Genomic DNA, 25,947 nt, shown 5'->3' on the forward strand with positions numbered 1-25,947 from the left:
AAAATGTAGAGTAGAAAGTGCAGATAATTGCGTGCAGAAGTAAAAAGTCGTCTTAAAAAGATTTACTCCAGTAAAGTATAGATACCCAACATTTCCACTTAAGTTAGGTAACGAAGTATTTGTACTTCGTAACTTGACACCTCTGTATATGACTGAAATACATGATGGATTTAAATGATTTATGATGTTACAAAAAAACAACATTCATTACCGAAGACTGAAAGATTAAAACAGAAATAGTTTTTGTTGATTGTTGACTTTTATATAGTAATAGTTGTAATCGTATAGTATTGTTGTCTTTTATAAAGCGTTTGATTTTACTGATGTTTTAAGCATTAATAAAGCGGTTATGTAAACTGAACATAAATAGAAGCCTGTGGGGTAAGAACGATCACTGACTTCTGTTTAATTTTCGCAAAAATCTCCCGTTTTAATGAATGAATCTAATGACTCTGCACAATGAGGTCGGTGAGCGCGCAGCGCTCTTAAATAAAACTACACTGCAGAGTGTTTCATTAACACCTGCAGAATGAAATGGGGTGTTTGAGATGGAGAGAGACAGATTTATTTCTGAAGCGGGATCTTCTGAAGATGGAGCTTTCAGTCATTCTGAAGGTCAACAGGTAAAAATCAACCCTATTGCGATCAATAAATAGCTGTTTGTTAACAACACAAAATAAGACCGCTAAAACTCCCTTTATAATAAAGGAATCAGAATTTACTGCACAATTACTTTTATGTTTTTTATAATAAACTCAAAGAAAGCGTGCAGTGCGCCTAAAATTCCTTTGCACGGTATTTTTCTTCCACCATTGCATGAAGCACACAACAAATTAAAGCCGATCTGTGAATGAAGAGTGCCGTTGCTTCCAGCCAATAGAAAAATATTGCAATTTTAAAATTTTCATAGGGTTGGCATGACGGACGTTTAGGTAGGATCAGCCCACCCCTGCCCATGCCTGGAGCCGGCCCTGAATGAGAGTAATGTGGCACACGGATGGAGGTACGTGGCCACTGGACACATCTGGTTTTCAGGTGACAGCATCTATCTCTGCATATGTTTACAGTTTTTAACATGTAAGACCACAGGGTTGTAAAAGTATGGCAGCTCTCTACTGTCATGAAACCCGTCTCTTTATCTCTCTCGAGCACGCACATGCATGTCCAGATGAAACTCATGGTGAAGAACAGGATCATAAATCAACGTTGCTGTATAATGGCGAGCTGAGTTTGGTGTGGAGGGCGTGACCCCGCTCTGTGCGTTGGGTCAGAAGTCATGCGGAGGTTTCAGGGTCGCGCTCAATGAATGAAGTTTGGGGCTCCACGGGGGTGTCCATGGACAAAGAGACATGATCTGATATTGAGCTGGAGGTGCTTTCCCAGCAAGCTTTGCATATTAAATCATGAAGGGGGTCAGAGGGACACCGGTCACACCAGCTAGAACCTCCTCCACATGAACATGAAGAGCAGCTGCGCCGGACGTCTGGATTGCGTCTTCACCGAGAGCTGCTTGTGTCTCTTGACTATGTTTGTGCTGTTGTTTGGCTAGCAGGATCCCGTTTGTAGCCCTGTCCGGACCCACAGCGGACATCCTTCTGCATGAATCCATGTGTGTTTTACTGCTGTCTGTTTGTACGGCCGCACGCAGCAGGTCTGGATCTTCTCTCCTGTCTTTCCTCCTCATGTGGGTCCAGCTCATGGCCGTTGATCCGGATCGTGCTGTTGTCTGTCCAAATGATGTGAATGCAAACTTGTGGGTGGACGCTCAGAGCACCTGTGAGAGGGAATGCCAAACACACCAGGTGACCACTAACACATCATCAGACATGATATGAACATCAATAGTCAAATATTATGATTGATTGGTAGCAGTAGTGAAGAGATTAGTTAGGATATCTGTGTGTGTGTGTGTGTGTGTGTGTGTGTGTGTGTGCACTTAGGCTATACACTATTTCACCAACTTTACACACACAACTTTCTGTCTTTATTGAGACACTGCAGCTACTGAAGCTCTTGTTTGACACCTTGATTTTCCTTGAGATGAAAGCATCTGCCAAATGAAGACATGTGTGGGCGAGCACGCAAATTCAATTTCATTTTAAATCGTTACAAAGTGCTTTCAGAGGAACATTCTTTCATCATTTATTCTCCCTGGCGTCATGTCAAACCTGTAGGAGTTTCGAAGCATGTTGATCATCAAACAACACTGAACTACATTCAAGTTCATCTCTTTAACAAACATTTACTCTTTATATGTTTATTATTTTATTTCAGTCACAGTTTACACTTGGTGTACCTTTAGTATTTTATTTTGAACATTTTAAGTCATTGTTGTTCAGTGTTAGTTTCACTTACAATACCAACCAAAGAAGTGCTGGTTTTGTTTTGAGAACTCACACCTTAAATGCTGACTCATTTCTGCTTCACACACTGAGGAAGGTGTTATGTTTCTCACATTGTCTGTTTTACTGTGTTCCGCTGTGTGTTTTACAGGACTGCGCTGCGCACGAGAAGTGCTGTACTAACGTGTGTGGCCTCCTGAGCTGTGTGGCCGCACGGTTCTCAGATGGCTCCTCTGCTGATGGTCAATCAGGTGGGGGTTCGCTCTCGGGGAGTGTGGCCAGCTGCGATGAGTTCATATGCAGCCAGCAGGGGGCGGTGTGTGATGTGTGGGAGGGACAGCCGATGTGCAAGTGTCTGGATCGTTGTGAGAGAGAGCCGAGCTTCACCTGTGCCTCCGACGGGCTCACGTATTTCAACCGCTGCTACATGGACGCCGAGGCCTGCGTTCAGGGGGTCACCCTTACCGAGGTCACGTGTCGTTATCATCTGTCCGTTCCAAACGCCAGCCCCCTTCCTCAAGACACAACCCCTCATCCGACGCCCACCGAGGCCGACTCCGAGGCCTTTCCGCCCAGCCTGTACTCCAACCCCCAGCACCAAGTCATTTACCCGGGTGGAACAGCGAGTTTTCACTGCGACGTCATTGGCCACCCGACACCTGACGTAACCTGGGAGAAGCAGTCTGAGGTGCGCGATAGAATCGCCATGCGGCCTGATCAGATGTACGGGAACGTGGTCATAACCAACATCGGTCAGCTGGTGGTGTACAACGCCCAGATCTGGGATTCAGGAATATACACCTGCATAGCACGCAATGTTGCAGGAACTTTGCGGGCTGATTATCCGCTCTCTGTCGTAAAGCGCGACGATGATGATGATGTGTTTGACGACTCAGAGGCGAGCTTGTCGATGGAGCCGCCGTTTTCGACGGCTGACTGCATTGCGGCGGTAGAGAGGGGCGAGTGCGGCGACAAGCGGGTGGACTGGTTCTACGACTCAGCGCAGGGTTCCTGCCACACGTTCACACACGGAGGCTGCAAGGGTGGCCGCAACCGCTTTGAGACGTACGAGGAGTGCCGTTCGTCTTGTCAGCGCGAGGGGCTGGGTGTGTGCTCACTGCCCGCCGTCCAGGGTCCATGCAAGCGCTGGGAAGCGCGCTGGACCTACAACAGCCTCGCGAAACAGTGCCAGGCTTTCGTCTACGGCGGTTGCCACGGCAACAGAAATAACTTCAGCACCCGTGAGGAATGCAAAGCCAGCTGCCCGCGGTCAAACGGCCATCTGTGCAAAAGCTGCCGGATGAGAAGGAAGATGGTAGAAAGTGTGTGCCGCAGCGACTTCGCCATTGTAGGGCGGCTCACTGAACTCATCGAGGAGCTGGACTCGGGAATCGCTCGGTTTCATCTGGAGCAGGTCTTACGAGACGAGAAGATGGGCCTACAGCTCTTCAACACCCAACACCTTGAGGTGATGCTCACGCGAATGGACTGGAGCTGCCCGTGCCCAAACATCACGCGGCACCAGGAGCTCCCTCTGCTGGTGATGGGTGAGGTGCAGGAGGGTGTGGCTATGATTCTTCCTCACAGTTATGTCCGACCTGTTTCTGATCGCAGACTCAAAAAGATTCATGAGGTACTGGACAAGAAGACGTGTGAGATGCTGCAAAGATTTCAGGATTGACACCTGCCTTGAATGTGTGACATAAGAAGTGGAAATGAGTAATTTGTGAGAACTTGTGAATGTGTGTGTATGTAGTGTGTGTTACTTTTATGTGTGTGTTTGTGTGTGTGTAAGAGGGCGGAGATGTTTTCCGTTTAACAGGCTTTTTAACAGACTCACTTCCTCTGTGATGGAATCAGCCTCCACCCTAACTGCAGCAACCTTCACAACTTTTAAAGAACAGCTCAAAACATAACTGTTCTGCATCTATTTGATTAACCAATAACTGTCTGTCTTGTGTCTGACAAAACAATCTTGGTGTTCTTTCTCTCCTTTGCTAACTCCAGCTTGAATCCTCTAGTATCATTGCCTTGTAAACTAACGCTACTGTTTAGCGTCTTGACAAAAGGGTTATATGCTCTTTTAATTGTAAGTGGCTTTGGATAAAAGCGCCCGCCAAATGAATAAATTTCTATATAATGTAATGTATACACTTCTTAGACATTGGTCCAATTTCAACTCATTCTGCATGTTTCAATTACAGTACACACCCGTTATATAAGCAGCTGGTTACTTTTATGAATAAAATAACAGAATTCACAAAACACAGTGGATCTTATTGGTCACACATATTAGAAAAATAATTTGTTCCATTGGAAACATGCTTTAGATCTAAGAGAACACAAAAGACCTGCCGAGCTGTTTTCAATGACTGTTAAAGCACATCTTGATTGTTTTTTCTTTGTCAGTACAGAATTATTGCATGGATCTCATTTGGATGACAGGTTGACTTTGAGAACATGAAGTACATGCGTTCAGAATGGAAGAAGAGAGATTTCCTACATTTTGTTGCAGGTGCTCATGAATGGATTTTGTATAAAAGACAAACTGATCCTCAGTTAACTCATGTGTTGTTTATTGGGAACCGGAGGAAACCATCTATAAAACCCAACTCTATAAGACCGTTCTGAAACACACCCTTCCTGTGATGAGCTGCAGCACTTCTGAGGTTAGGTGTGTGTGTGTGTGTGTTCCTGTGTGTGTTTTAATCATTAAACACCATAATCTAAATATCATGTGTTATAATTCACACACTGCTGTTGTTTTTACACACTCACACACACACACACACATGTGCGCACGCATATGACCGGTAGAGAGGAAATGAGGAAACACACAGGAAGAGCTGAAGACTGTTGAGCACAGTGAAACTCAACATGGATAGACTCATCGTTTCTGTGCTCTTTACATACGGTAAGAATAACCCATAAAACTGATCAAGAGTGTACAATGTCTCATATATCATGTTTGCATTTCTCGTGTTTGTGTGTGTGTGTGTGTGTGCGTGTGTGTGTGCTGAAGTTTGAGAACAACGGGTTTTAAGAATCTGAAAATGTTAACCTTGAGGACATCCACGTTTAAAAAAAAAGAGAAAAAAGTGTAATGTAGACTACAATAATGAAGCATATTGAAATATATAATGTAATGTGTTTGTGTGTGTAGGTGTGTGTGTGTGTGTAGGTATGTGTGTGTGTGTATGTGGTGAAGTTTGAGGACAACTGGTTTTAAGAAGATCTGAATCTGAAAATGTTAACCCTTGAGGACATCCGCATTAAAAAAAAAGAAAAAAAAGTGCTAAAAAATGTAGACTACAATAATGAAATGTGTGTTTGTGTGTTGGGAACAGGGTGTGGTATGTTTAGTGGCTATATGTTGACAGGAACTGCTCTTTTACACACACATACACACACACACACAGTGTAGCAGATGTCAGTTTCTGGCCCTAATGTCAGTTTATATTCATCACCATGGTGCAGGTCAAACCCACACACCATATGTGGTGAGAGGAACAGAGATCAGAGAAAGATCTAGAAGTGAATGTTAGTGAATGCGGTGGGCTGCTGGTTGTTTTCAGAGCAGGTGATGTGTTGAATGGTGTTGATCAAGGTGCTGCAGTGTTCCTGATGGAAGTCAAGTCATGTTTGGTCTTCACATCTCTCCAGACATTCAGTAGATCTCTCTCATTACTCATGTGCACGGGTTGGGTTTAGTGCACCAGATGTGCATGTTTTCTCTCATTCTACCAGAAACTTAAAACCAGCTCATGGCAGCTTATCTTGGCAAAATGCGGAAGTTTAACTGCTGTATTGAACTGCATTGATTTCTACTGCAGAACTTGTTACCACTTCTGCTCATCATTTATGTGGTAAAGTTTTACTTCGCAGCATTTGTTTACTGTCACTGTTATTGATGTTTCTGTGTTAAGTGTTGAGGTGTCTGTGTTATAAGTGACCTTATGCTTTATTTAATGCCGCCTTGCTTTTTAGAGAGACCATTTTATCAGAAGCAAAGATCACAGAGTTCACCTAGTAACAGAAATGAAATCTCAATATTCAGATATCCTTGATAAATGTTTTGAACAGTCTCAATATGACCTTTTTAACTGAATCAGTTTCCATGAATGTAATGTCAAATGTGTCTGGGCTTTCAGTGTACTGAGAGATTCAAGTCTTTATGAAACCATGAAAACAGGAAGAGACAATGAAGAAACGTTGAACCTTTCTTGAGTCACACTGAGCCCTCAAGTCATGAAACAAAAGCCAATACAAATACTACAAACATTAAAGTAGAATTAAAATAAGGTGCTAAGTAAAGGATAGAACCGCTTTTAAGTTTAAAAAAATGACTTGAATAAAATCTCTCTCTCTCTCTCTCTCTCTCTCTCTCTCCTGTAGTGTTCAGATGTTCAGACGCCTTTAACATGGATACAGAAAATCCACTGACATTTAATGGCTCACGAGATGATTTCTTTGGCTACAGTGTCTATCAATACCATTCTGAAAATACTGGCAAACGGTGAGACACGCACACACACGCCGGGCTGGGAAAGAAATTCAGGCCGGGATATCCCACACTCATCCAGGCCATAAACCACAAATCTATGTATTTATTAAATGTAGAATGCTTTGTAATCATCACACAATACTTCATCAATGCTTAATTAAACTGACAGTGCAATGTTTATGAGCCAAAAAAATACAGTTTGGCTCGAGAAAGTTTCAAGAATTTCTTTTATCATGTGGCCAAACCACAAAAGCACGTTTAAATGATTTATACTACAAGTCTCTCTTAAAGTGAAGATTCATTCAATCTTAAATTTTACAGTAAAACAACAAATACACATTATATGCTTAGATTGTATGTGTGAAGAGAAACAATTGCATCGTGCTGTCAATAATATGTCCTTCACTGCTTTATGACCGTTTTCCCTTTAAACCCCAATGACGTTAGAAAAGGGTTAGGGTTAATTTCACTTTGTTGACGGTCCCTTAATTCACAAATATTGAATGCCCAACGTCCAGCTAACTTTATGTCAGTCTTTTATGGTGTGCTTTTACTTACAAATGTCAAGAGCACGTTACTTTAGCGCAAAAGAACGTCAATATTAATGATTGAGCACGAACCTCTCCACACGAAAGTGGATTTCTTTTACTCACTCACAGAACTGGACACGCGCCCTTTGATTGAAAGCTACTTAAATGTTTGAATGTATAAGGCTTTAAGTTTAAATGACATTATCAGATAGTAGTGTGACCGGACTGACAAGCAGAATATGACGTGATGACCAGTACAAGTAATAATCTGAAAGATGGTGGTAATGCAACGCTGTTGGACAAAACTTGCTGTTTGTAAAGATTATCTTTGTCTTAGACATTTTACAAAAACAAATAGATTCATATTATTTAATAGCCTATTATACTATTTTTATCACATTTCTTACCTCAAAATCACAGCTGTGTCCGGCTTTATTGTAATTTCATCATTTAATTTGCTGTTAACACGGATGTCTTGAAGTAAAGCTTGAGATACTCGTTGGAGAAGAGAAGAGTCGTTGATTATTCAATCTTTAAGTGTAGCTTGGACAGAAACATTATTGTTAGCAGGCTATATAATAGGTGTAATAATAATGATGATAATAATAATAAGAGTGAAGTGTGTGTGTGAGTCTACTGACCAATGGTAAACTCTGATTGATTCTGCAGCATCATCGTTGGAGCTCCATTAAACAATTCAACAGGAAAAATGTTCACCTGTAGCTCAAATCTATCGCACTGTACAGCACTGCAGACAGGTAAACATACATTTTTATATTTGATTTAAATACTGTATAATAGATACAAACAGTCATGGACCAGTGGCATACAACAAATCTTCACAATATTAAGTATGCAGCTCAGTTGTTAGGGATATAACAACGTCTCCGCCATATACCGCAGCTGCCTATAATAGCAGACAAAGGACAGTACTTTGCTTGCCACTTGGCCCTCTTCCCAAGTTCAACCAGCCTGTGTAAGTGTCCCAATCTGCCAAATATAAAAACAATCAATCCAACCGGTAACCCATCTCTGCAATGGTACTCCAGAGTATTCCAAGAGAATGGAATTGAATGACTTCACTCAAAAAGGTTTCCTCCAAACTCTAGTCAAAGGTACAAGCAACCTCCAAGACAAACACCTCTTTGCACTCCTCATTAATGACAATAACATGTGAAAAGAGTTCTGAATCACTATTAATACATTTAAACATCCAGGGCTTTAAACAGGAATGTTATACATTGCTACTTCAGATGAAAGGAGGCTTGACATCCTTTGTTATAAGGTCCACTATTTTCTCATGGCGTGATATGCACATCCCCTGTAGGCATGGCAGCCATTCAAAGTGTGTGGCAATGTTTCAACAGTCTGTTCTGTATAGTGATGCAAACAATGAGAGACCAGAGCTACAGGAAACCAGACAGAGAGATTGGATCTAGTAGGCAGTGCTTGTAACCTAATGCCCGCACTGTATTCTTCAAAAATCAGTGAGAAACAGAGTGGTCAGCAGAGGGGAGGCTGGAAGTTGTCCCTGAAGTTTCAATCCGACCCATTGTTGTAATTGTCGATGTTGATGTAGATCCAAGAGGGTTTGTCATGCCCCTCCAGATGTTAGCGGGTGACTACTGTCACCACATGGGGCCGTTGCCTTTACAAAGGTCAGGGGTCAGCAATAATGTCCCCTGAGACTCGCACAGTCCCAGATTCAGACCTCACCCACTCCAGTGATACTCCAGATCCAACACAAAGATCATTTAGATCCGGCCTGTCTGATCAAAGAAAGATGTGGATGAAAGATAATATCACGGGTGCCATGTGTATTAGGTCCAAACCACTTTCGCACTTAGCTTACTTTTGTCATGGTTTCACCTCTCCCTGTCTGGTATTTATTGGATTAGAGGTGGAATCATACAGAATCCTTTGTTTCATGTGGGAAGAGATAATTTTGACCCGTGTGGTCTTCCATATTCTCCCCAAGTCGCGTCATCGTTTCTACCCTCCTGTTCCCAAGTTTGTGTTGATTAGCTTTCCTTGAGTGTAATCCCTTGCACCTGTTCCCTCTTCCTATAAAGAGTCCTCATGTTTCTTTGTCTTGTGCGCGTTCACTGTATGATGTCCCTCGTCCGAGTAAGTGTTACCTTGCCTGTTTGCTGTTTGAAATTATCCTGTTTATATCTGAGTCCTTGTTCCTGATCCCTGATTCCCTTTCTTGTAAGTGTTAGTTTAGTGTTCTAATCCAGTGTTTGTTTTGTTAGTTTAGTCAGTCTGTTTCCTCATCAATGTTTATTTATCCTGTATTGTTTTCCCCACCGTGGGTTTTGTTTTGCCTTTTGCCTTTGGTTCTGTCTTGTCATATATATATATATATATATATATATATATATATATATTAAATCTGTTAACCCCGTACCGTCTCGTCCCGTGTCTGCCTGCAATTGGGTTCTCACGCCATGTCTCACATTGAGAATCATGACAACTTTTTTACTATTCATTTCACTTTCTGTTGAATGTGGACGATGGAGAACAGATGTCTTACTTAAGACAGCGCCACCTGTCTTATAGCCTCTAACTTCATGGTAATGAATGGTGGACATTTAACTTAGACAAATCTTAGTAAGATAAAAAATCGGACACAGAAATATTGACTTGCTCTTTTCATTCTTCTTGCTACTACAGTTGAAAGAAAGTATGTGAACCCTTTGGGCTTACTTGGATTTCTTCATAAATTGGTCATAAAATGTGTTCTGATCTTCATCTAAGTCACAACAATAGAGAAACACAGTCTGCTTAAACTAATACCGCACAAACATTATACGTTTTCATGTTTTTATTGAACACAACATGTAAACATTCATAGTGCAGGGTGGAAAAAGTATGTGAACCTTTGGGTTTAATAACTTGTTGACCCTCCTTTGGCAGCAATAACCTCAACCAAACGTTTCCTATAGTTGCAGATCAGACCTGCACAACGGTCAGGAGAAATTTTGGACCATTCCTCTTTACAAAAGTGTTTCAGTTCAGCAATATTCTTGGGATGTCTGGTGTGAATCGCTCTCTTGAGGTCATGCCACAGCATCTCAATCGGGTTGAGGTCAGGACTCTGACTGGGCCACTCCAGAAGGCGTATTTTCTTCTGTTGAAGCCATTCTGTTGTTGATTTACTTCTATGCTTTGGGTCGTTGTCCTGTTGCATCGTCCATCCTCTGTTAAGCTTCAGTTGGCGGACAGATGGTCTTAAGTTTTCCTGCAAAATGTCTTGATAAACTTTGGAATTCATTTTTCCATCGATGACAGTATAGCGAGGAAGGCGTGGCGAGAGCCGTCAGACAAAGGGGCGGGGCCGGTGGCGTGAGTGATAATGTCTATCAGCTGTGCGCACACCGGCTCCGCATTTCTGACGGTGGAGATCGGAAGCATAAAAGAACGAGCTGACAGAAGGTACGATGAGAGAGGACCGGGCCCAAACATGTTTGTATTTGTGTTTGTGTTTGTGCTATGTTCGCCGGCGGTCGGCCGTGAGGGGCCGCGGGCTATTATTACTTTATTAAATGTTTGTTTAAATGTTTGCCGGTTCCCGCCTCCTTCCTTCCATGTCTTGAGACGTATTACAGACAGTAATCCGTCCAGGGCCTGAGGCAGCAAAGCAGCCCCAAACCATGATGCCCCTTCCACCATATTTCACAGTTGGGATGAGGTTTTGATGTTGGTGTGCTGTGCCTTTTGTTCTCCACACATAGCGTTGTGTTCTTTCCAAACAACTCAATTTTGGTTTCATCTGTCCACAGAATGTTTTGCCAGTAGTGCTGTGGAACATCCAGGTGCTCTCTTGCAAACTTCAAACGTGCTGCAATGTTTTTTTTGGACAGCAGTGGCTTCCTCCGTGGTGTCCTCCCATGAAGTCCATTCTTGTTTAATGTTTTCCTTATTGTAGATGTGTCAACAAAAATGTTAGCATGTGCCAGAGATTTCTGTAAGTGTTTAGCTGACACTCTAGGATTCTTCTTCACCTCATTTAGCATTCTACCGCTGTGCTCTTGCAGTCATCTTTACAGGACGACCACGCCTAGGGAGTGTAGCAACAGTGCTGAACTTTCTCCATTTGTAGACAATCTGTCTTACCGTGACACATGGACATCAAGGCTTTTAGATATACTTTTGTAGCCCTTTCCAGCTTTATGTAAGTCAACAATTCTTGATCGTAGGTCTTCTGAGAGCTCTTTTGTGCGAGGCATGGTTCACATCAGACAACGCTTCTTCAGAACAGCAAACTCAAAATTTTTTTTTTTTTATTGGACAGGCCAGCTTGAATCAACACATCCAATCTCATCACATTGATTGGACCCCAGGTTGGCTGACTCCTGGCTCCAATTAGCTCTTGGAGAAGTCATTAGTCTAGGGTTTCACATACTTTTTCCACCCTGCACTATGAATGTTTACATGTTGTGTTCAATAAAAACATGAAAACGTATAATGTTTGTGCGGTATTAGTTTAAGCAGACTGTGTTTCTCTATTGTTGTGACTCAGATGAAGATCAGAACACATTTTATGACCAATTTATGAAGAAATCCAAGTAAGCCCTAAGGGTTCACATACTTTTTCTTTCAACTGTATAAACAGTTTTCTTTTAAGATTTTTTTTGGCATTTTGCCTTTAATTGTACAGCTTAGTGGTAGAGATGACAGGAACTGAAGTGAGAGAGAGAAGGGGGTGGGTTTGGGAAAAGACCACGAGACGGGAATCGAAATACTCCGAGCTCAACCAGTTCTGATGCCTGTCTGGAGAGGTGTCGAATGAGTCAGATGATTTCCACAAATGACTTAAATTAAGGAGCCTTTCTACACATCTGAACACACACACACTGTGACTCATGTGATTGGTGATGTTTGACAGGTTCAGAGAGCAGCAGTTCATTAGATCTGTCCGCTGCGGTGTCGTCCTCTGCTGCCACCAGCATCACTGTAAGTTTACCCTCTGACTGGACTGACTGCATTTCATTCATTTCGAAAGACAGCAACACAACATAAAAACATGAGGAGAAAAACTGCTTTTAATATTCAGCAAAAACCTGAAGCTAATCTTTGAGTTTTGGAAGTCAGAACAATATTTGTTGACCAGACTCAATATATTGACATTTGCATGAGTAAAGATCAAGGTGCAATCTGAGTGTTACACATAGAATTCTTCAGTGATATATTGTTACGATGCTTTATGTCTGCTGTTCATAAACTCTTCTTCTTTGAATTCACTTTGTGACATCATTGGAAATGTCTTCTCAGAGTTGCAGTCCATTTCTTGCAAGTGTATGTGATGGAAACTCGTATCTGAATGGCATCTGCTTCCAGTACAACAGCACTTTACAGCCGGTGTCTAACTTCACCACAGGGTTTCAAGGTCTGACCCATTTATCACACATCCAGTTTTGAGGAAATTATAAGTTCATGTTGCTGTGGGCTCTCGGTGGTCAGAGAAGCCACCGGGTCACTTTGTTGCACTTTAAATCATGCCAGTTGTTGATATAAGGATAGTTATAGGATTATATCTAATGTTCTTTAGTTCTAATTCACTTTTTGTTGGTCTTGTTGCTGATACGGCACTTTGAGTCGCCGCTGGGAGCTGGTGAACACAAATCATTTTGCCTCTTTCTACAGAATGCACAAAGGGAGATGTCAATCTAGTGTTTCTGTTTGATGGATCTTCAAGTATGAAATCAGAAGACTTTGAATTAAACAAAAAGTTCATTATAAATATCATGACAAAACTTTCCAACTCCTCCATCAAGGTAAATGATTCTTCATGTTGAGGTGATGGTAATATTTGCACACATTCATAATAATTATATAATAAATGCTTTTGCTTGTATGTCTCTGTGTGTGTGTCAGTTTGCCGCTGTCCAGTTTTCAAAAGGTTTCAATACCGTGTTTGACTTCAACGACTATCAGAAGGGTTTTGCTGAAAAGAAACTCATGAATGAGCCTCACATGAACAGCCTCACAAACACCCACGGTGCAATAAACTTCACTTTGTGAGTGACCTGTTTAAATTGTCCTGCATGTTTTTACAGCAGTTATTTGGTCAGACACAGAAAACGCAAAGAATGAACTCGAACAGGACTCAAGATTTCTGATAAGTCTGCTGAAAGTGATTGGTGTGGATGTACAGAGCGGATCTGTCTTGAGAACGTCACAATGAAGAATTCTGATTTTTGTTTCCGCAGAGACTTGCTGTTGAATAATGTGTCGTCTGGAGCCAACCCAAACGCCACAAAAGCCCTGGTTATAATAACTGATGGAGACCCCAGTGATAATGACGATCATGGTGTCATTAAGAAATGTGATGCGCAAAATATCCTGCGTTACATCATTGGGGTGAGTTTTTGTCAAAAGATGTACTCTCATAATTCACAATGGTCAATCAGTTGAAATGTTGTGCTGCCTTACCATCAGTTTTTATTATTCTTTGGATGTCCTCCAGTTGGCTGTCAGTTAGCATTGCAAACACAAGACGATGAGATTTTCAAGCACACGCAATGCATTTCTGCAGCACTAGCTATCCTGTGGTCAGAGCGTGACTCTAGTGACGCTAATGGCCATGGGTCGGATCCCAGGGATTGCAGTTCACTTAGAAATGTATAGAATGTATACAAATGAATAGAATGCTAGGAATAAAAGCATCTGGCAAATGCGTAAATGTAATGTTTAGCCTTGTTGCAAAGCACCTTTACAGTAAATCCATATGAATCCAGATACAGAATCCATGATGTCACTGATTGTGTACAGTAAGGGTGAACATCTGTTTTGTGTTGTCAGGTGGGGGAGGTCAGCCTGACAAACCTGTATTCACTGGCTTCAAAACCCAATATAAGCAACACCTTCCGAATCGATCATTACTCTGGACTTCAGGGACTCCTTGACAACCTGCAAAATAAGATCTACAATATAGAAGGTAAAATGTTGACGTAGTTGAAGAAAACAGCCTTCGTTATGTTTAGAAGCGAATGTGAGCAGAAGTGGTGTGTTTCTCTCTCTGAACGTGTGTTGTAGGCTCACAGGAGGCTCATGGCAGAGACAGACAGAATGAATTATCTCAGAGCGGATTCAGTGTTGTCTATCACACTGACGTAAGTCATCTAGAATATTCTCTGCAGACCAGACCAGACGAGTTGATTGAAAGATAGAATGATGAAGAAATGAAAATCTGTTGACGATTCGGTACATCTTCAGGTTTTCTGGTGTCACACGTGAGCTGGCAGATGATGGGTTTGTTTGTTTCAGGACTCTGTGGTTGTGGGTTCGGTGGGATCTAATGACTGGCGTGGAGTTCTGTATGAAGTGAGAGGATCTGGATCCAGTGAGATCAAAGATCCGGCTGTCGACGCTGACTCATACATGGGTGTGTGTGTGTGCGTGTGTGTGTGTGTGCCGTGAGGAGCTTCTGCTTGTTTGATTGATGGAGATGATGGTTGTTCAGGTTACTCTTCTGTGATTGGACGGAGAGGCGGCGTCTCTCTGCTGTTCTCTGGAGCGCCGCGAGCTGAACACACGGGTCAGGTGACTCTCTTCATCCAGAAGGGAGACACATGGATTGTGAATAGAAGCATCGCAGGAGATCAGGTGACACAACACACCTCAACATGAGACGTTGTTCATGTCAGCGTGCATTCTTTGCATTCATCGTCCGTGAATCCCATGTCATATTGGCACCGTGTTGGTTGTTCCCTTCAGATCGGCTCGTATTTTGGAGCGTCTCTAGGTCTTTTGGACGTGGACTCTGATGGAGAATCAGATTTTCTTCTGGTCGGGGCTCCGTTATATCACCGGTGTGGGCCGCGGACAGAAGGGAGGCTGTACGTCTACTCTATATCAAAGGTTGTATTTAAACGCTCTCCTGATATGATCATTACATCGACAGCTTCATGCTCATCTCTTACTCTCTTTGTAGTCGTTTGAGAAGATGCTGAGCGTGTGCGAGTCAAACGCCGGCAGGTTTGCTGCGTCTCTTGCGGCACTAAAGGACATAAATGGAGACGGGCTGTCAGATGTGGCTGTCGGAGCGCCGCTGGAAGATGATGGGACGGGAGTGGTCTACATCTACCTGGGTGATAAGACGTACGGCATAAACACTGAAACTAGTCCTCAGGTAACTGTTGGATTGAACATCTGTTGTGTCGTGACTCCATGTTGTAATGAAACTGTGAAGATGCTTAAAGTGGAATGGAAGGTCGTCACTATGAAGGAAACCTTTGTTTGTTTGTTCAGCGGATCTCAGGGCGAAGCGTTCTGCCCGGCCTGCAGCAGTTTGGAGTATCTGTTGTGGGTCAGATGGACATGAATGAGGATAATCTGACAGATGTGTTGATTGGAGCACACGGAGGGATCGTCCTGCTCAAGTACGACGTCTCACAACATAAGCAAAACAAACAATCTGAAGAATCTCTCACAGTCTCTGGTTATATGAACCACGTCGAATTCAATATTTTGTTGTTAAAACATGAAAAAGTTCAGCAAATATGAAGGTTCTCTTGTCATAACCGTGTCCTCCTGATGTATATGCCTTTATTTCTTCAGTATGACACAAACAAATCATTTTATATAAAAATATTGTCACGTTATCTGTGTTTTGAAGTAAACAACACAATGTTAGTTAGAAATGAGCTTCTGGTAATCTGGTATTAATATGTTTTGACATTTTCTTGTGTCGTCAGAGCTCGGCCCGTGATGTCTGTATCTTTACAACTCAAATTCAGTCCCAAAGAAATCAGCATACGCAACTTTGACTGTGAAGGCGCAGCTGGCGAAATGTTTCAGGCGTTCAACCTCACTTCATGTTTCAGTGTTTCCGAGCAGACCAACAGCAGAGGTAACATCACTCACTTAACATCATGTCATCGTCATGTGAGGATGAAAGCCTGATGTCTCGCGTCTCTCAGGATCACTAAACAAGAATCTGAATATCGCACTCAACATTAATCTTGATGTGCTGAGAGAAATGAATCGAGGATTCTTCCAACTGCACAATTCAACGTCCAGGAGTCAGCAGATGTCCGTCTCGTTGCTTTCGAAATCCTTCTGTTCCGACTTCTCAGTCTTCATGCCGGTATGTTTCGTCTGTATATCACAACACTAATTTGCTTTTTCCACAGCTGAACGTTGTGTTGTTTTCAGAAATGTGTTTATGACACGGTGTCTCCAATGAAGATCCGAATGAACTTCTCACAGACTGGAAACATTTTGGCTCTTCTTGACATTCACAGCAGGACAGAAGAGTTTGTTGAGGTGAGCTGAGTTGAGCCAATATAAACACTGCTGCATGTAGTTTGGGTTTTCAACTTTCTGACAGTAAGATTTTGTTTGTAAATAGGTGCCATTTGAAAAGAACTGTAAATCAAACAGCAGCTGTGTGGCCAACCTGACACTGGACTTCAGTTTTATGTGAGAAATCACATGATATGAGTGTAATGTGTAGGACTAGTGTTGTATATCTGTTGTATTGAAGTGTGTGTGTGTGTGTGTCTGCAGTAATGAGACGTTACTGGTGGTGAATCAAGCTCATTTAACAGTTCACATAACACTGAAAAACGCAGCAGATGACTCATACAACACCAGTTTAGTCATGCATTATCCAGAAGGCCTCTCTTTCTCTAAACTTGATAATGTTAAGGTACTGCTATCAACATATCTGCTCAATTATTTCTTCATTTATAAGAATTCTGGTGACTGGTGAAAGTAAATGTGTGTGTTGAATAAACAGTCCAGCCGAACCAGCATTAGATGTGGTGATCGAGACAATGGTGCTATGAACAGAACCACCTGCAGTATCAGTCTACCAGTGTACCGAAGCGGTGCAACGGTAAACATTCATTATTTCAACACTTTACTATTACACTCCGTATGAAATATCACTGAACAACATTACACCACATGACACTTACTTCACTGTAACATTATTCGTTACTCCAAGAGAACTTTAATTATAGCTAAATATGCTGCTGTGGTTTTGTAGACTGTGTTTCTGGGAATGTTCCGTGTGAGCAAGTTGGACTATGATTGGCCGAATATGATCGACATGATAATCACTGCCAACAGGTAAACATCATGAAATGTAATGAGGTGAATTATAGGGATTATGCAGTGTTATTGTGTGATTTAATGGGGATTATTAAATGTTGTGATTCATATAAATAGGAATATGATGTGATTTATTGGAATTAAAATGCGCTTTAATGTTTGATAGTGGGATTATGAGGTGATATTATGTAATCTAGTGGGATTATGAGGTGATTTTATGTAATCTAGTGGGATTATGTAGTATTGTGATCTGATCTAGTGGGATTACAATGTGTTTTCGCAGAGTGTGATGCATAGGGGGATTATTAAGGCTTTTTATGTGTATTAGTGGGATTATAAAGCGTAATTAAGTGTTATACATGTGTTAATACGTATTATTACACGGCTCATTTGAATGCTTGATTCTGATTGGCCACTTGCGAAATTCCAACGGTTGTTCTTTTAAAATAACAACCCCTCAAACTGATAACACCCCTTAACCCAGATGCTGCAAATCATTTTGAGATGGGCAGTTTAATATTACACAAAAAATAATTATAAATATGTCTTTTAATAACATATATGACATTATATTTACAAATGATTTAACCAAATTGCCTGTTTGTGAAGTTTGAAAATTGTTTACATTTACATTTAGTCATTCAGCAGACGCTTTTATCCAAAGCGATTTACAGAGAGGTTTCTTACTTTAAAACCCAAACAAAACACCTTTTCCTAACAGAAGGTCTGCATTCAGTAAAAACGAGCTAATCAAATATTTAAATTCACATTTCATGTTCAGGTTATTTTTCATGTGGCAAGTAAGCCGTGTAATAAGCAGAATAATGTACAAGCAGCCGGTTGTTATCGTGAAAGAAGCCCCATCAGTGTGAAACAAGACCCTACGCGTCGTGTCGTGATCACGCTGTCGGGGCTTAAGTCCTTCGCCTTGGTTAACGTAGCCAGTCAGCAGTCCCTCTTTCTTCTAGTGCTTTGCTTCTCCAGGCTATTTATCCGTTCCCTATGCCACTTACTGTATCTGATACAGGTGTTTGTCATTTGCGTTTTGCCTCACTTACTCACCGCTCATCTCCCGCCTCTCATTCCCGCTGCGGGCTTTGCTAAACGACGCCCCCCCCCCAGCCACATATCCTTTACTTTTACAGTTGCCCTTTAAAAAATGTTTCCGTAAATTTACAGTAAAGGTGTGGCAGCAGTGGTTCCAGACATATTCTGTAATTTTACAGGATTGCAACCGGTTTTTTATATTACAGTTGTGCTATAATTCCACAATAAAGTACTGGCAGCTATTTACCACAATTGTACAGTTCAAGTACAGTTTTCGGTTTTACGGCTGTACTGTAATTTCACAGTAAATAACTGGCAGCAGTGATTCCAGCATTTAACTGTTATTTTACTGGTTTGCAGTCGTTTTTCATTGAACAGTTCTGCTGTAATTCCACAGTAAAGTAGTGGCAGCGGTTTACCGTAATTGTACAGTTTAAGGGCAGTTTTCTGTTATATGGCTGTACTGTAATTTCACAGTAATGGCCATGTTATTTTATATTTACTCTACTGCCCAGATAGCAAATAAATACCTTAATTCTAACAGAGATGTATAATAATATATTGAATAACTGGAAATAAACACAGACACCAAGCAAATCCAAGTATTGTGTTAAATTGATGCTGACAATTTAATTTACTCAAATGCAGCAAAAATAAATAAAATGTCAACAGAGGTGCCAAAAAACAATCAAACTAACATTTAGGCAACAGAAAAAGAACAACAAAAACAAAGTTACACAATACAACACAGACATAAAAATAGAATGGAAAATATGCAACAAATAATGTCAAACAATAAACTTAAAAGCAACACATACTGTAAATAGTTACACAATACCAAAAACACAGCAACAATAAACTGAGTGCAACAGTCCAGCCTGTTCCCCGCCTGTGTACCCCATGTGTTTTGCCTTCATTGTTTTTACCTGTCCCTCGTCATTGTTAATTTGTCTCGCACCTGATTCTGTTTTCACTGAGTCTTTCTCCTTGTACTTAAGCCCTGTGTGTTCCTTAGTTCCTTGTCAGTTAATGTATTGTAAACCTGGTTTGTCTCTCCCGTCCCTTTTGCGTCTCCGTTCGTCCTCATCTGTATGTACTTGTGACACTGAGCACTAAATTCATATATTAAGGATTAAATTAAAACAATGTAAAAGATTTTGTGCATAAAAATATATGAACCAATAAACTGGATAAACAAACAAGATAAATTAAAGACATAAAAGAGGTGCAAATATATATTAGTCAAATAAGTTACAAACAACACTATAAAAGATAAAAAACAATTAGATGAAATTCAGGTTTAGGAACTTTTTTTGACCTCCAGCTGACTCATCTGTGCACATGAAGGACTTCTTACTGCCTCTAGAATAAAAGCATACAAATACAGAGTTAAAAATGTGTTTGAATAAAATGCATAATACTTAGAGACATTTCACACTATAATACACCATCTGGCCTAAGAGTTTTACATTTAATACATGAACAAACTGTTTGTAGATTTATGAGTTCCAGGCTCTTAATATAAGCGCTTAACAATCACAACAAGATTGTGAATCCTATCATCCCATGTACATTTCTACAGTTCACAGTTTGGGCCTGGGTTTATTATTGCCAGCTTCCTGCTGACCAGACAAAAACGCCCCTAATTCTGTTTCACACATAGACTGTGAAAAAAAAACATAAAAAAATGCCAGAATTAAGACAGAATTTGTTGCTATCTGGGAAGAGACGAACTGTGAAGTGATCTTGATTAAGGGATTAATCTATGGGCCTTGTTCTGTTAACCTACAGGATTAAACTGTCTATTGTAATCACTTATTTTGCTTTTGGAAATTGCCTGTTTTTTAATAGCAATTATTTACAGTGTGCTGTGTAAATTGTGAGGTAAATTCTGCATTTTGTCCACAGTGATAACAATGGTAACACCACTGATGCCACAGTGAAGAGGAGTTTAGCGGTTCTTTTCGCGGTTGACCTGGCTATCAGTCTGTGAGTAAAGTTATTTATCATGAACCTCATTGTCTGCTAAATGACTAAATGTCATCATGTGATCTCTGAATAAACTCCCTCAAACATTTGAGGATGATAAAAGACAGATGATTTGATTTCTGTCTCTGTTTGTTCATTTGTTTGTCTCGAGTAGTTTCTGCGTTCCCCTTATGTCACTTTCACTTCCAAGAACTTTATAGAACGTTTAATGATGGTGGAGTTACATCTGTGTTAACAAAGCAGACAGCTGTGAACAAATGATTTCTGTTTCACTGTTTGTCAGAGTGGGTGAAGAATCTGTGACATTTCTGTCTTTCTCTCTGGAGGATAGAGAACCCAAACCTTTTACCATCACCTACAAGGTCAGACTGTAAATCAGCTGTAGAGATGTTTTCTTCTCATGCTGGTATTGCTTTCTACATCACTCGTGCAGACGTGCAGGTCCTGATGCTATGAGCTCAAATCAAGTTTCTGCTTGTGTTCAGGTGGAAAATGTGGGGGTTAAAGGTCTTCCAGTATCAGTGACACTCAAAATGACATGTGAAACAACACACGTGAAGATAACGCCTCTGAGCTTCGGCATCCGCAATGGAACGCAGTGCACGACACAGGTGAGTGACTGTATCATTCTCATATATGTCAGAAACGCTTTCACAGATAGAAAAGTGTGTTACAGTGCATCAGTCAGACCACACTCAAAGTTGAGTGAACATTCAATGTACCTCGAGACAAAGAGGAGTCAATGTAGTCAACACAATCAATACGGTGGCTTACGTGGCAGAAACCTACTTAGCTAACTTTTGCTAGCCTACTTAGCTAACCTTACCTAACTTTTGGTTCCAAAACCAGAGGTAACTTTCTGGTTATGCAAGTAAACATAGCAACTCACTCTCTGAAGATAACTTGCTCTGGATGAGGTCATGTTCCAGTGTTAGTTCATTTGAAGGGAAAAGTTACTAAGGCTCAGAGGTTGTTTGCACACTATTAGTAGGATTACATTTTCAGTCAATTGAGATCGAGCATTGACAACTGATTGAATGCAAATTTTAGAATTTGTAACCATTTACAATAAAATATGGTGAAGCTGCTCTTGATAAATTGAAGGGTTTATTTGTTTACATTAAATTCGGTACAAACCTTTAATTAAGTTTATTATTAAATCTTCAAATATAATAAGATGCATAAAAGTATTACACCTTACAATTCTTCTAACTTCAGAAGAATTTATGAGGTATTTGGATCTAATGGCTATTCTCACTTACTGATGCATGTCAGAACAGTTGTGGTGTGATGTTTAGAGAGATTTATAACTCAAAGGTTGTATGTTTGTTTCCCAGTCTTGCAGGGCTGATTCCCAGGTTAAGTTTAATTAGAGGATTTCACTTATGGCATAATGTTTACAGATTTAACGTCCCTTTATCACTTTAATTCAGATACGTAATAAATGACATCAAAAAGACTGTTTTTCTTAATTATATATATATTTTCTGATCCTCAGCCTCCTCTACGGTATTGAAAGCTCTTTCTCCAAATTACAATTTGTTATTGGTCTTTCAAAATAGGCCATTTACACCTCATTTAATATTTGGAAAGCCAAGACCTTTTAGCAAACAAAGTTAAAAGAAAATGTTTGTGTAAATGAAAGGGATATATGTAAAGTTGACATATCTGATTGGGCCTACATTTTTAACCTCTACTTCCATCAGAAAACCAAATAAAGGTTGATTGTTTAAGGAACATACAGAGAAGGAACAAAAAATAACTTTAATACTGCCCTCAAATGAGTAATGTGATCAAATACATGTACACAACACAATTTTGGTAAAATAACATGGTAAACACATTAAAATGACAGTTATAGACATCTCAACAAATCTACACTTTATGCAGCAAAGATAGCCATGATGACTATATATTTTAAATACTATAGTATAAAAACAGTGCACATATTTGAAATATTAATTTATTATTTCTAAACATATAATTTAAAGAATATAATTTTATGAGCTTTAATCCCACACCTGTACATTGATCCAGATTTGGGTTACAGTCAAGGTTACGTTAAGCTTCCCAGCCGTTTCCATTTTGACTCCTGAAATCTGTCATCCATTGACAACGTCTTCATGTTGTTTCTCATCATTTGTGAGGTTGATTAAACTTTCTCGTCAAACGTGTTCTGGAACGACACACCCAGATGTGGGTTTAGAGATCAAGAGTTCAGGGCTTAAGATAACCTGCTCCTGGAGCATCACCCAGAACTGAACTGCTTGTAACAGACAAAGAAAACCTCTGAAGATGGCATGATGTGTGTTGATAGTTAAACGCTGTTTTGGCTTTTTTCCAATGATTTCACAGAAGGGTGGTCACTGTGGGAGGTTTGAGTGTGAGGAGTTCCACCTGCAGACGTCTGAAGCCGTTTACTTTAACCTGACAGCAGAAGTTACTCTACACAACATGGAAAAGTTCCAGTCGGTGAGTGACTGACCCTGCTCAAACACACCAGACATATGAAATATGAATGTGCTTCATGTGAAACAATAATTCTTACAATTATTCAATAATTCTTATTTACGTAGGCCATTAACCAATGACATGTCACTTTTAGATGATGAAACGACGCGTGATTATTCAATGGTTGATAACAGAGAAATAAAAACCTTGTGAATCTAAAGCAAGAAAGCTGAGGGCAAAACTTCTATGAAGTGCAATTAGAGAAAGCAACAGAAACGTTTAGCTTCTCAAACTATTTCTTCTCTCTTGGTGTTGTTTAGTAAACCTTTGTTTGTTGTCCTGTAGAAATACTCCTTCCATGAGTTCAGTAGGGATTTTGTGTTCAACATCACCGCACATCTGGACTACAACAGAAGTCGCTACAACCAGACGATAAGCAGTTTAAAGGTGATACACACAGATATGATTTTATCAACATCTGGGCCCGTATTCTTAAAGCTTCTATCAATCCTCTAAGAAAGATCTTAATTGAGCTTAAACACTTCTACGGAGGAGTCTTAGCTTATAAGTGATTCAGGACCAATCTGAGAGCAACACAACTGTTATATTAGTGAGGAGGCGGGGCTGACCCCTTTGGTATGTTTGACAAATTCTTTTAAAGATTGTGATTGGATTGTTGAGAAAAATGAGGGAAAAAAGAGCGCTTTTAACTGCTAGTTTGAAATTGCTCATCTTTTTTTCTGTTTTACCACACTCATGCGCACACGCAATATATTTCTATATATATTCCTTATTTCTTTTTTATTTACCATGCTGTTAATGTCAATGTATTTTATCAGAAAATAAACAGTCAATAAGTTAGTGTGAGTGCTGTGATAGTTTGTGTGATCACTATAGAAGTTTGTGACAGAACCAAATCATCTCCGCTGCATATTTCTGTTTTTCTCCAGTTCCTAAACATGTGTATGTAGTGATTTCTTCAGCTTCAGGCGCTGTGGCATTTCTGCGTTTCTGTCTTAGAGATGTTAGCGTGTCTCTACTAGGATCCGTCACAAACATCAAGCTGTACCATCTAATGTGTTGTGTTTTATTAACTCACCCTCATTCAATTCAATGCCATTTTACTTTATAACGCTTTTACAATTTGCATTGCATTGCATATACAAGAATACCTAAACCAAGATAATCAAATGTTGAAAAACACGAAATACAATAAAAATAATAATAAACCTGATAACGCTTCAAAGTAATATAGAGATTCTCTTTTTTATTTTCATAACAAATAGCTGTGACAAATTGTTTCATAAAATCTGTGAACACTGAGACATTTTCTCTTCTCTCTGCAGCACGACCCTCATACATCTCAGGTACTCACCATTTATTCCTTCAGTAATTACTAAAGATGGTCAATATGGTCATCACGCGAGAAGTCAAGAGCTGTTTTTAGCTTCATTTGATAATATATTGTTCATGGTCAACTTTGCATGAATGTGTCAGTAGTTGTTGTGATAAAGAAGTTTCTCTCTGTTTCACTCAGACAACGGTCAGGGTGGAGTTTGTCATTCCGGCTAATCGAGTGCTGATTGGTTGCATAGGGGCTGTGGGCGGATTGATCTTACTTATCTTCATACTAGTTTTACTGCTGAAGGTAAGAACCAATCAGAAAGCACAATGTCATCAATCAGAGACCCATCATCTCACACATCTGTTTGTGTGTGTGTGTGTGTGTAGTGTGGTTTCTTTAAACGAAACCGCCCCTATGAGTTCAACAGCACACCTGAGGATAATCCTCTCATGGATGTCACAACTAAGGGAAACGACGCAAAGGAGACCAGTGATGGAGCGATGAAGGGCAGCGACGGAGGTGAAAGTGTAAATGATAGGAATGGGGCGATTGAAAATGGTGTGAAAGAGCAGAGCTTAACTTCTGAAGGTCCAAACACAGAGGAGCCATAAAATCAGCATCGACAGAAGAAAAGAAAGTCTCATTTATTTCAGTGTTGAGTTTGACAGTATGCAATGTATTTGCCTGAAGCATGTGTTTAATTTGTATATTTTGATGTTAATGTGATTTATTGGGTGTTCATAGAGATGCTTTATACTTAGTTGTTGCTGTTTTTTTGAATATTTTCTGTTTTTGAACACAAGTATTTTGCATAGAGATTTTGTGTGATTCACAATTAGAGGTTAGCGTCAGTCGCACGAGCGTCTGTTGAGGTTGTGGAGTGTGGTTTACACACACCAGTCTTATAGAGTGCACTATTGATGGGGACAGTCTAAAAACACAGTCAACAAATTACTCATTCAATCCCATGATGCAGTGCAATAATGGGCATCATTCATGAAACATTCGTAAATATATCAGTACATGCCGAGTCATTTGTGTTTAAAACTGCCCTTCCCGAAAACTGTCCTTCGGATTCACAAATGCTTTGTAAACATCAGATTTCATAGTAAAATGTGTGTATGTTAATCAATTCCAGTCACTCATTACAGCTCATTCACATTAGCATAATCCCGCCTATGAATTACAGTTGAGCAAATGATGTATCTGGGAACGCCGGAATCCTCTGGACTTCATTCTCTGCTTTGGCTACATTATATTGCATAAATGTACAAGAGACTCTTAGGCTATTTGCTTACCAATAAATGTATCTATCAATCTGTGGTCCATCAAAGCCTTTTTTAGCAGCTGGTGCTCTTCTGAAAACGACCAGCTGGAGAAGCCTGACGACGCTTTGTAGGCACTGCGCGTTACTCCGAAGATGAATCGGTTGTTGTGATTTATAATATCCGCAATCAGCCTACTTGTTACCAGTATCTTATTTCAAAGAATATTACTGATTATGAAAATACAGTAACCATTAATATTAACATCTCGACTGTTGTGAACAATGGTTTGTCCCGCCTCTTCTCCACTGTGATTGGACGACTGTGTTAAAAAGCAGCTCTGCGTTTTACCCAAAGTTAAAAAGTAAAAAAATATTAAATACAGGGCAAAAGAACACGTGAAATATTC

The 25,947-nt window shown here is 40.3% G+C and overlaps 2 protein-coding genes across 2 annotated transcripts; both read left to right on the plus strand.

The window, feature by feature from the left end:
• The first annotated feature begins 867 nt into the window (after nucleotides 1-867).
• On the plus strand, nucleotides 868-4,491 carry wfikkn1 (WAP, follistatin/kazal, immunoglobulin, kunitz and netrin domain containing 1). Its single transcript, XM_056729443.1, has 2 exons — nucleotides 868-1,802; nucleotides 2,494-4,491. Exons 1-2 carry the CDS (start codon nucleotides 1,608-1,610, stop codon nucleotides 4,021-4,023), a joined length of 1,725 nt encoding a protein of 574 aa, XP_056585421.1. The 5' UTR covers nucleotides 868-1,607; the 3' UTR covers nucleotides 4,024-4,491.
• A 628-nt stretch (nucleotides 4,492-5,119) lies between these two features.
• Nucleotides 5,120-25,590, plus strand: zmp:0000001082 (integrin alpha-D). The gene is made up of 30 exons (XM_056773495.1): nucleotides 5,120-5,256; nucleotides 6,738-6,858; nucleotides 8,046-8,134; nucleotides 12,268-12,335; nucleotides 12,654-12,768; nucleotides 13,026-13,156; nucleotides 13,257-13,399; nucleotides 13,592-13,742; nucleotides 14,184-14,319; nucleotides 14,418-14,494; nucleotides 14,649-14,766; nucleotides 14,845-14,987; nucleotides 15,099-15,242; nucleotides 15,316-15,513; nucleotides 15,633-15,763; nucleotides 16,079-16,233; nucleotides 16,304-16,470; nucleotides 16,539-16,649; nucleotides 16,735-16,805; nucleotides 16,893-17,034; nucleotides 17,125-17,223; nucleotides 17,377-17,459; nucleotides 20,397-20,477; nucleotides 20,761-20,839; nucleotides 20,963-21,088; nucleotides 22,833-22,949; nucleotides 23,274-23,375; nucleotides 24,275-24,295; nucleotides 24,466-24,576; nucleotides 24,660-25,590. The coding sequence occupies exons 1-30, from the start codon at nucleotides 5,220-5,222 to the stop codon at nucleotides 24,882-24,884; spliced, it is 3,492 nt and encodes a 1,163-aa protein (XP_056629473.1). The 5' UTR covers nucleotides 5,120-5,219; the 3' UTR covers nucleotides 24,885-25,590.
• Nucleotides 25,591-25,947: the final 357 nt, after the last annotated feature.

This window comes from Triplophysa dalaica, chromosome 2, assembly GCF_015846415.1.
Source record: "Triplophysa dalaica isolate WHDGS20190420 chromosome 2, ASM1584641v1, whole genome shotgun sequence".
In the NCBI taxonomy this organism is placed as follows: Eukaryota; Metazoa; Chordata; class Actinopteri; order Cypriniformes; family Nemacheilidae; genus Triplophysa; species Triplophysa dalaica.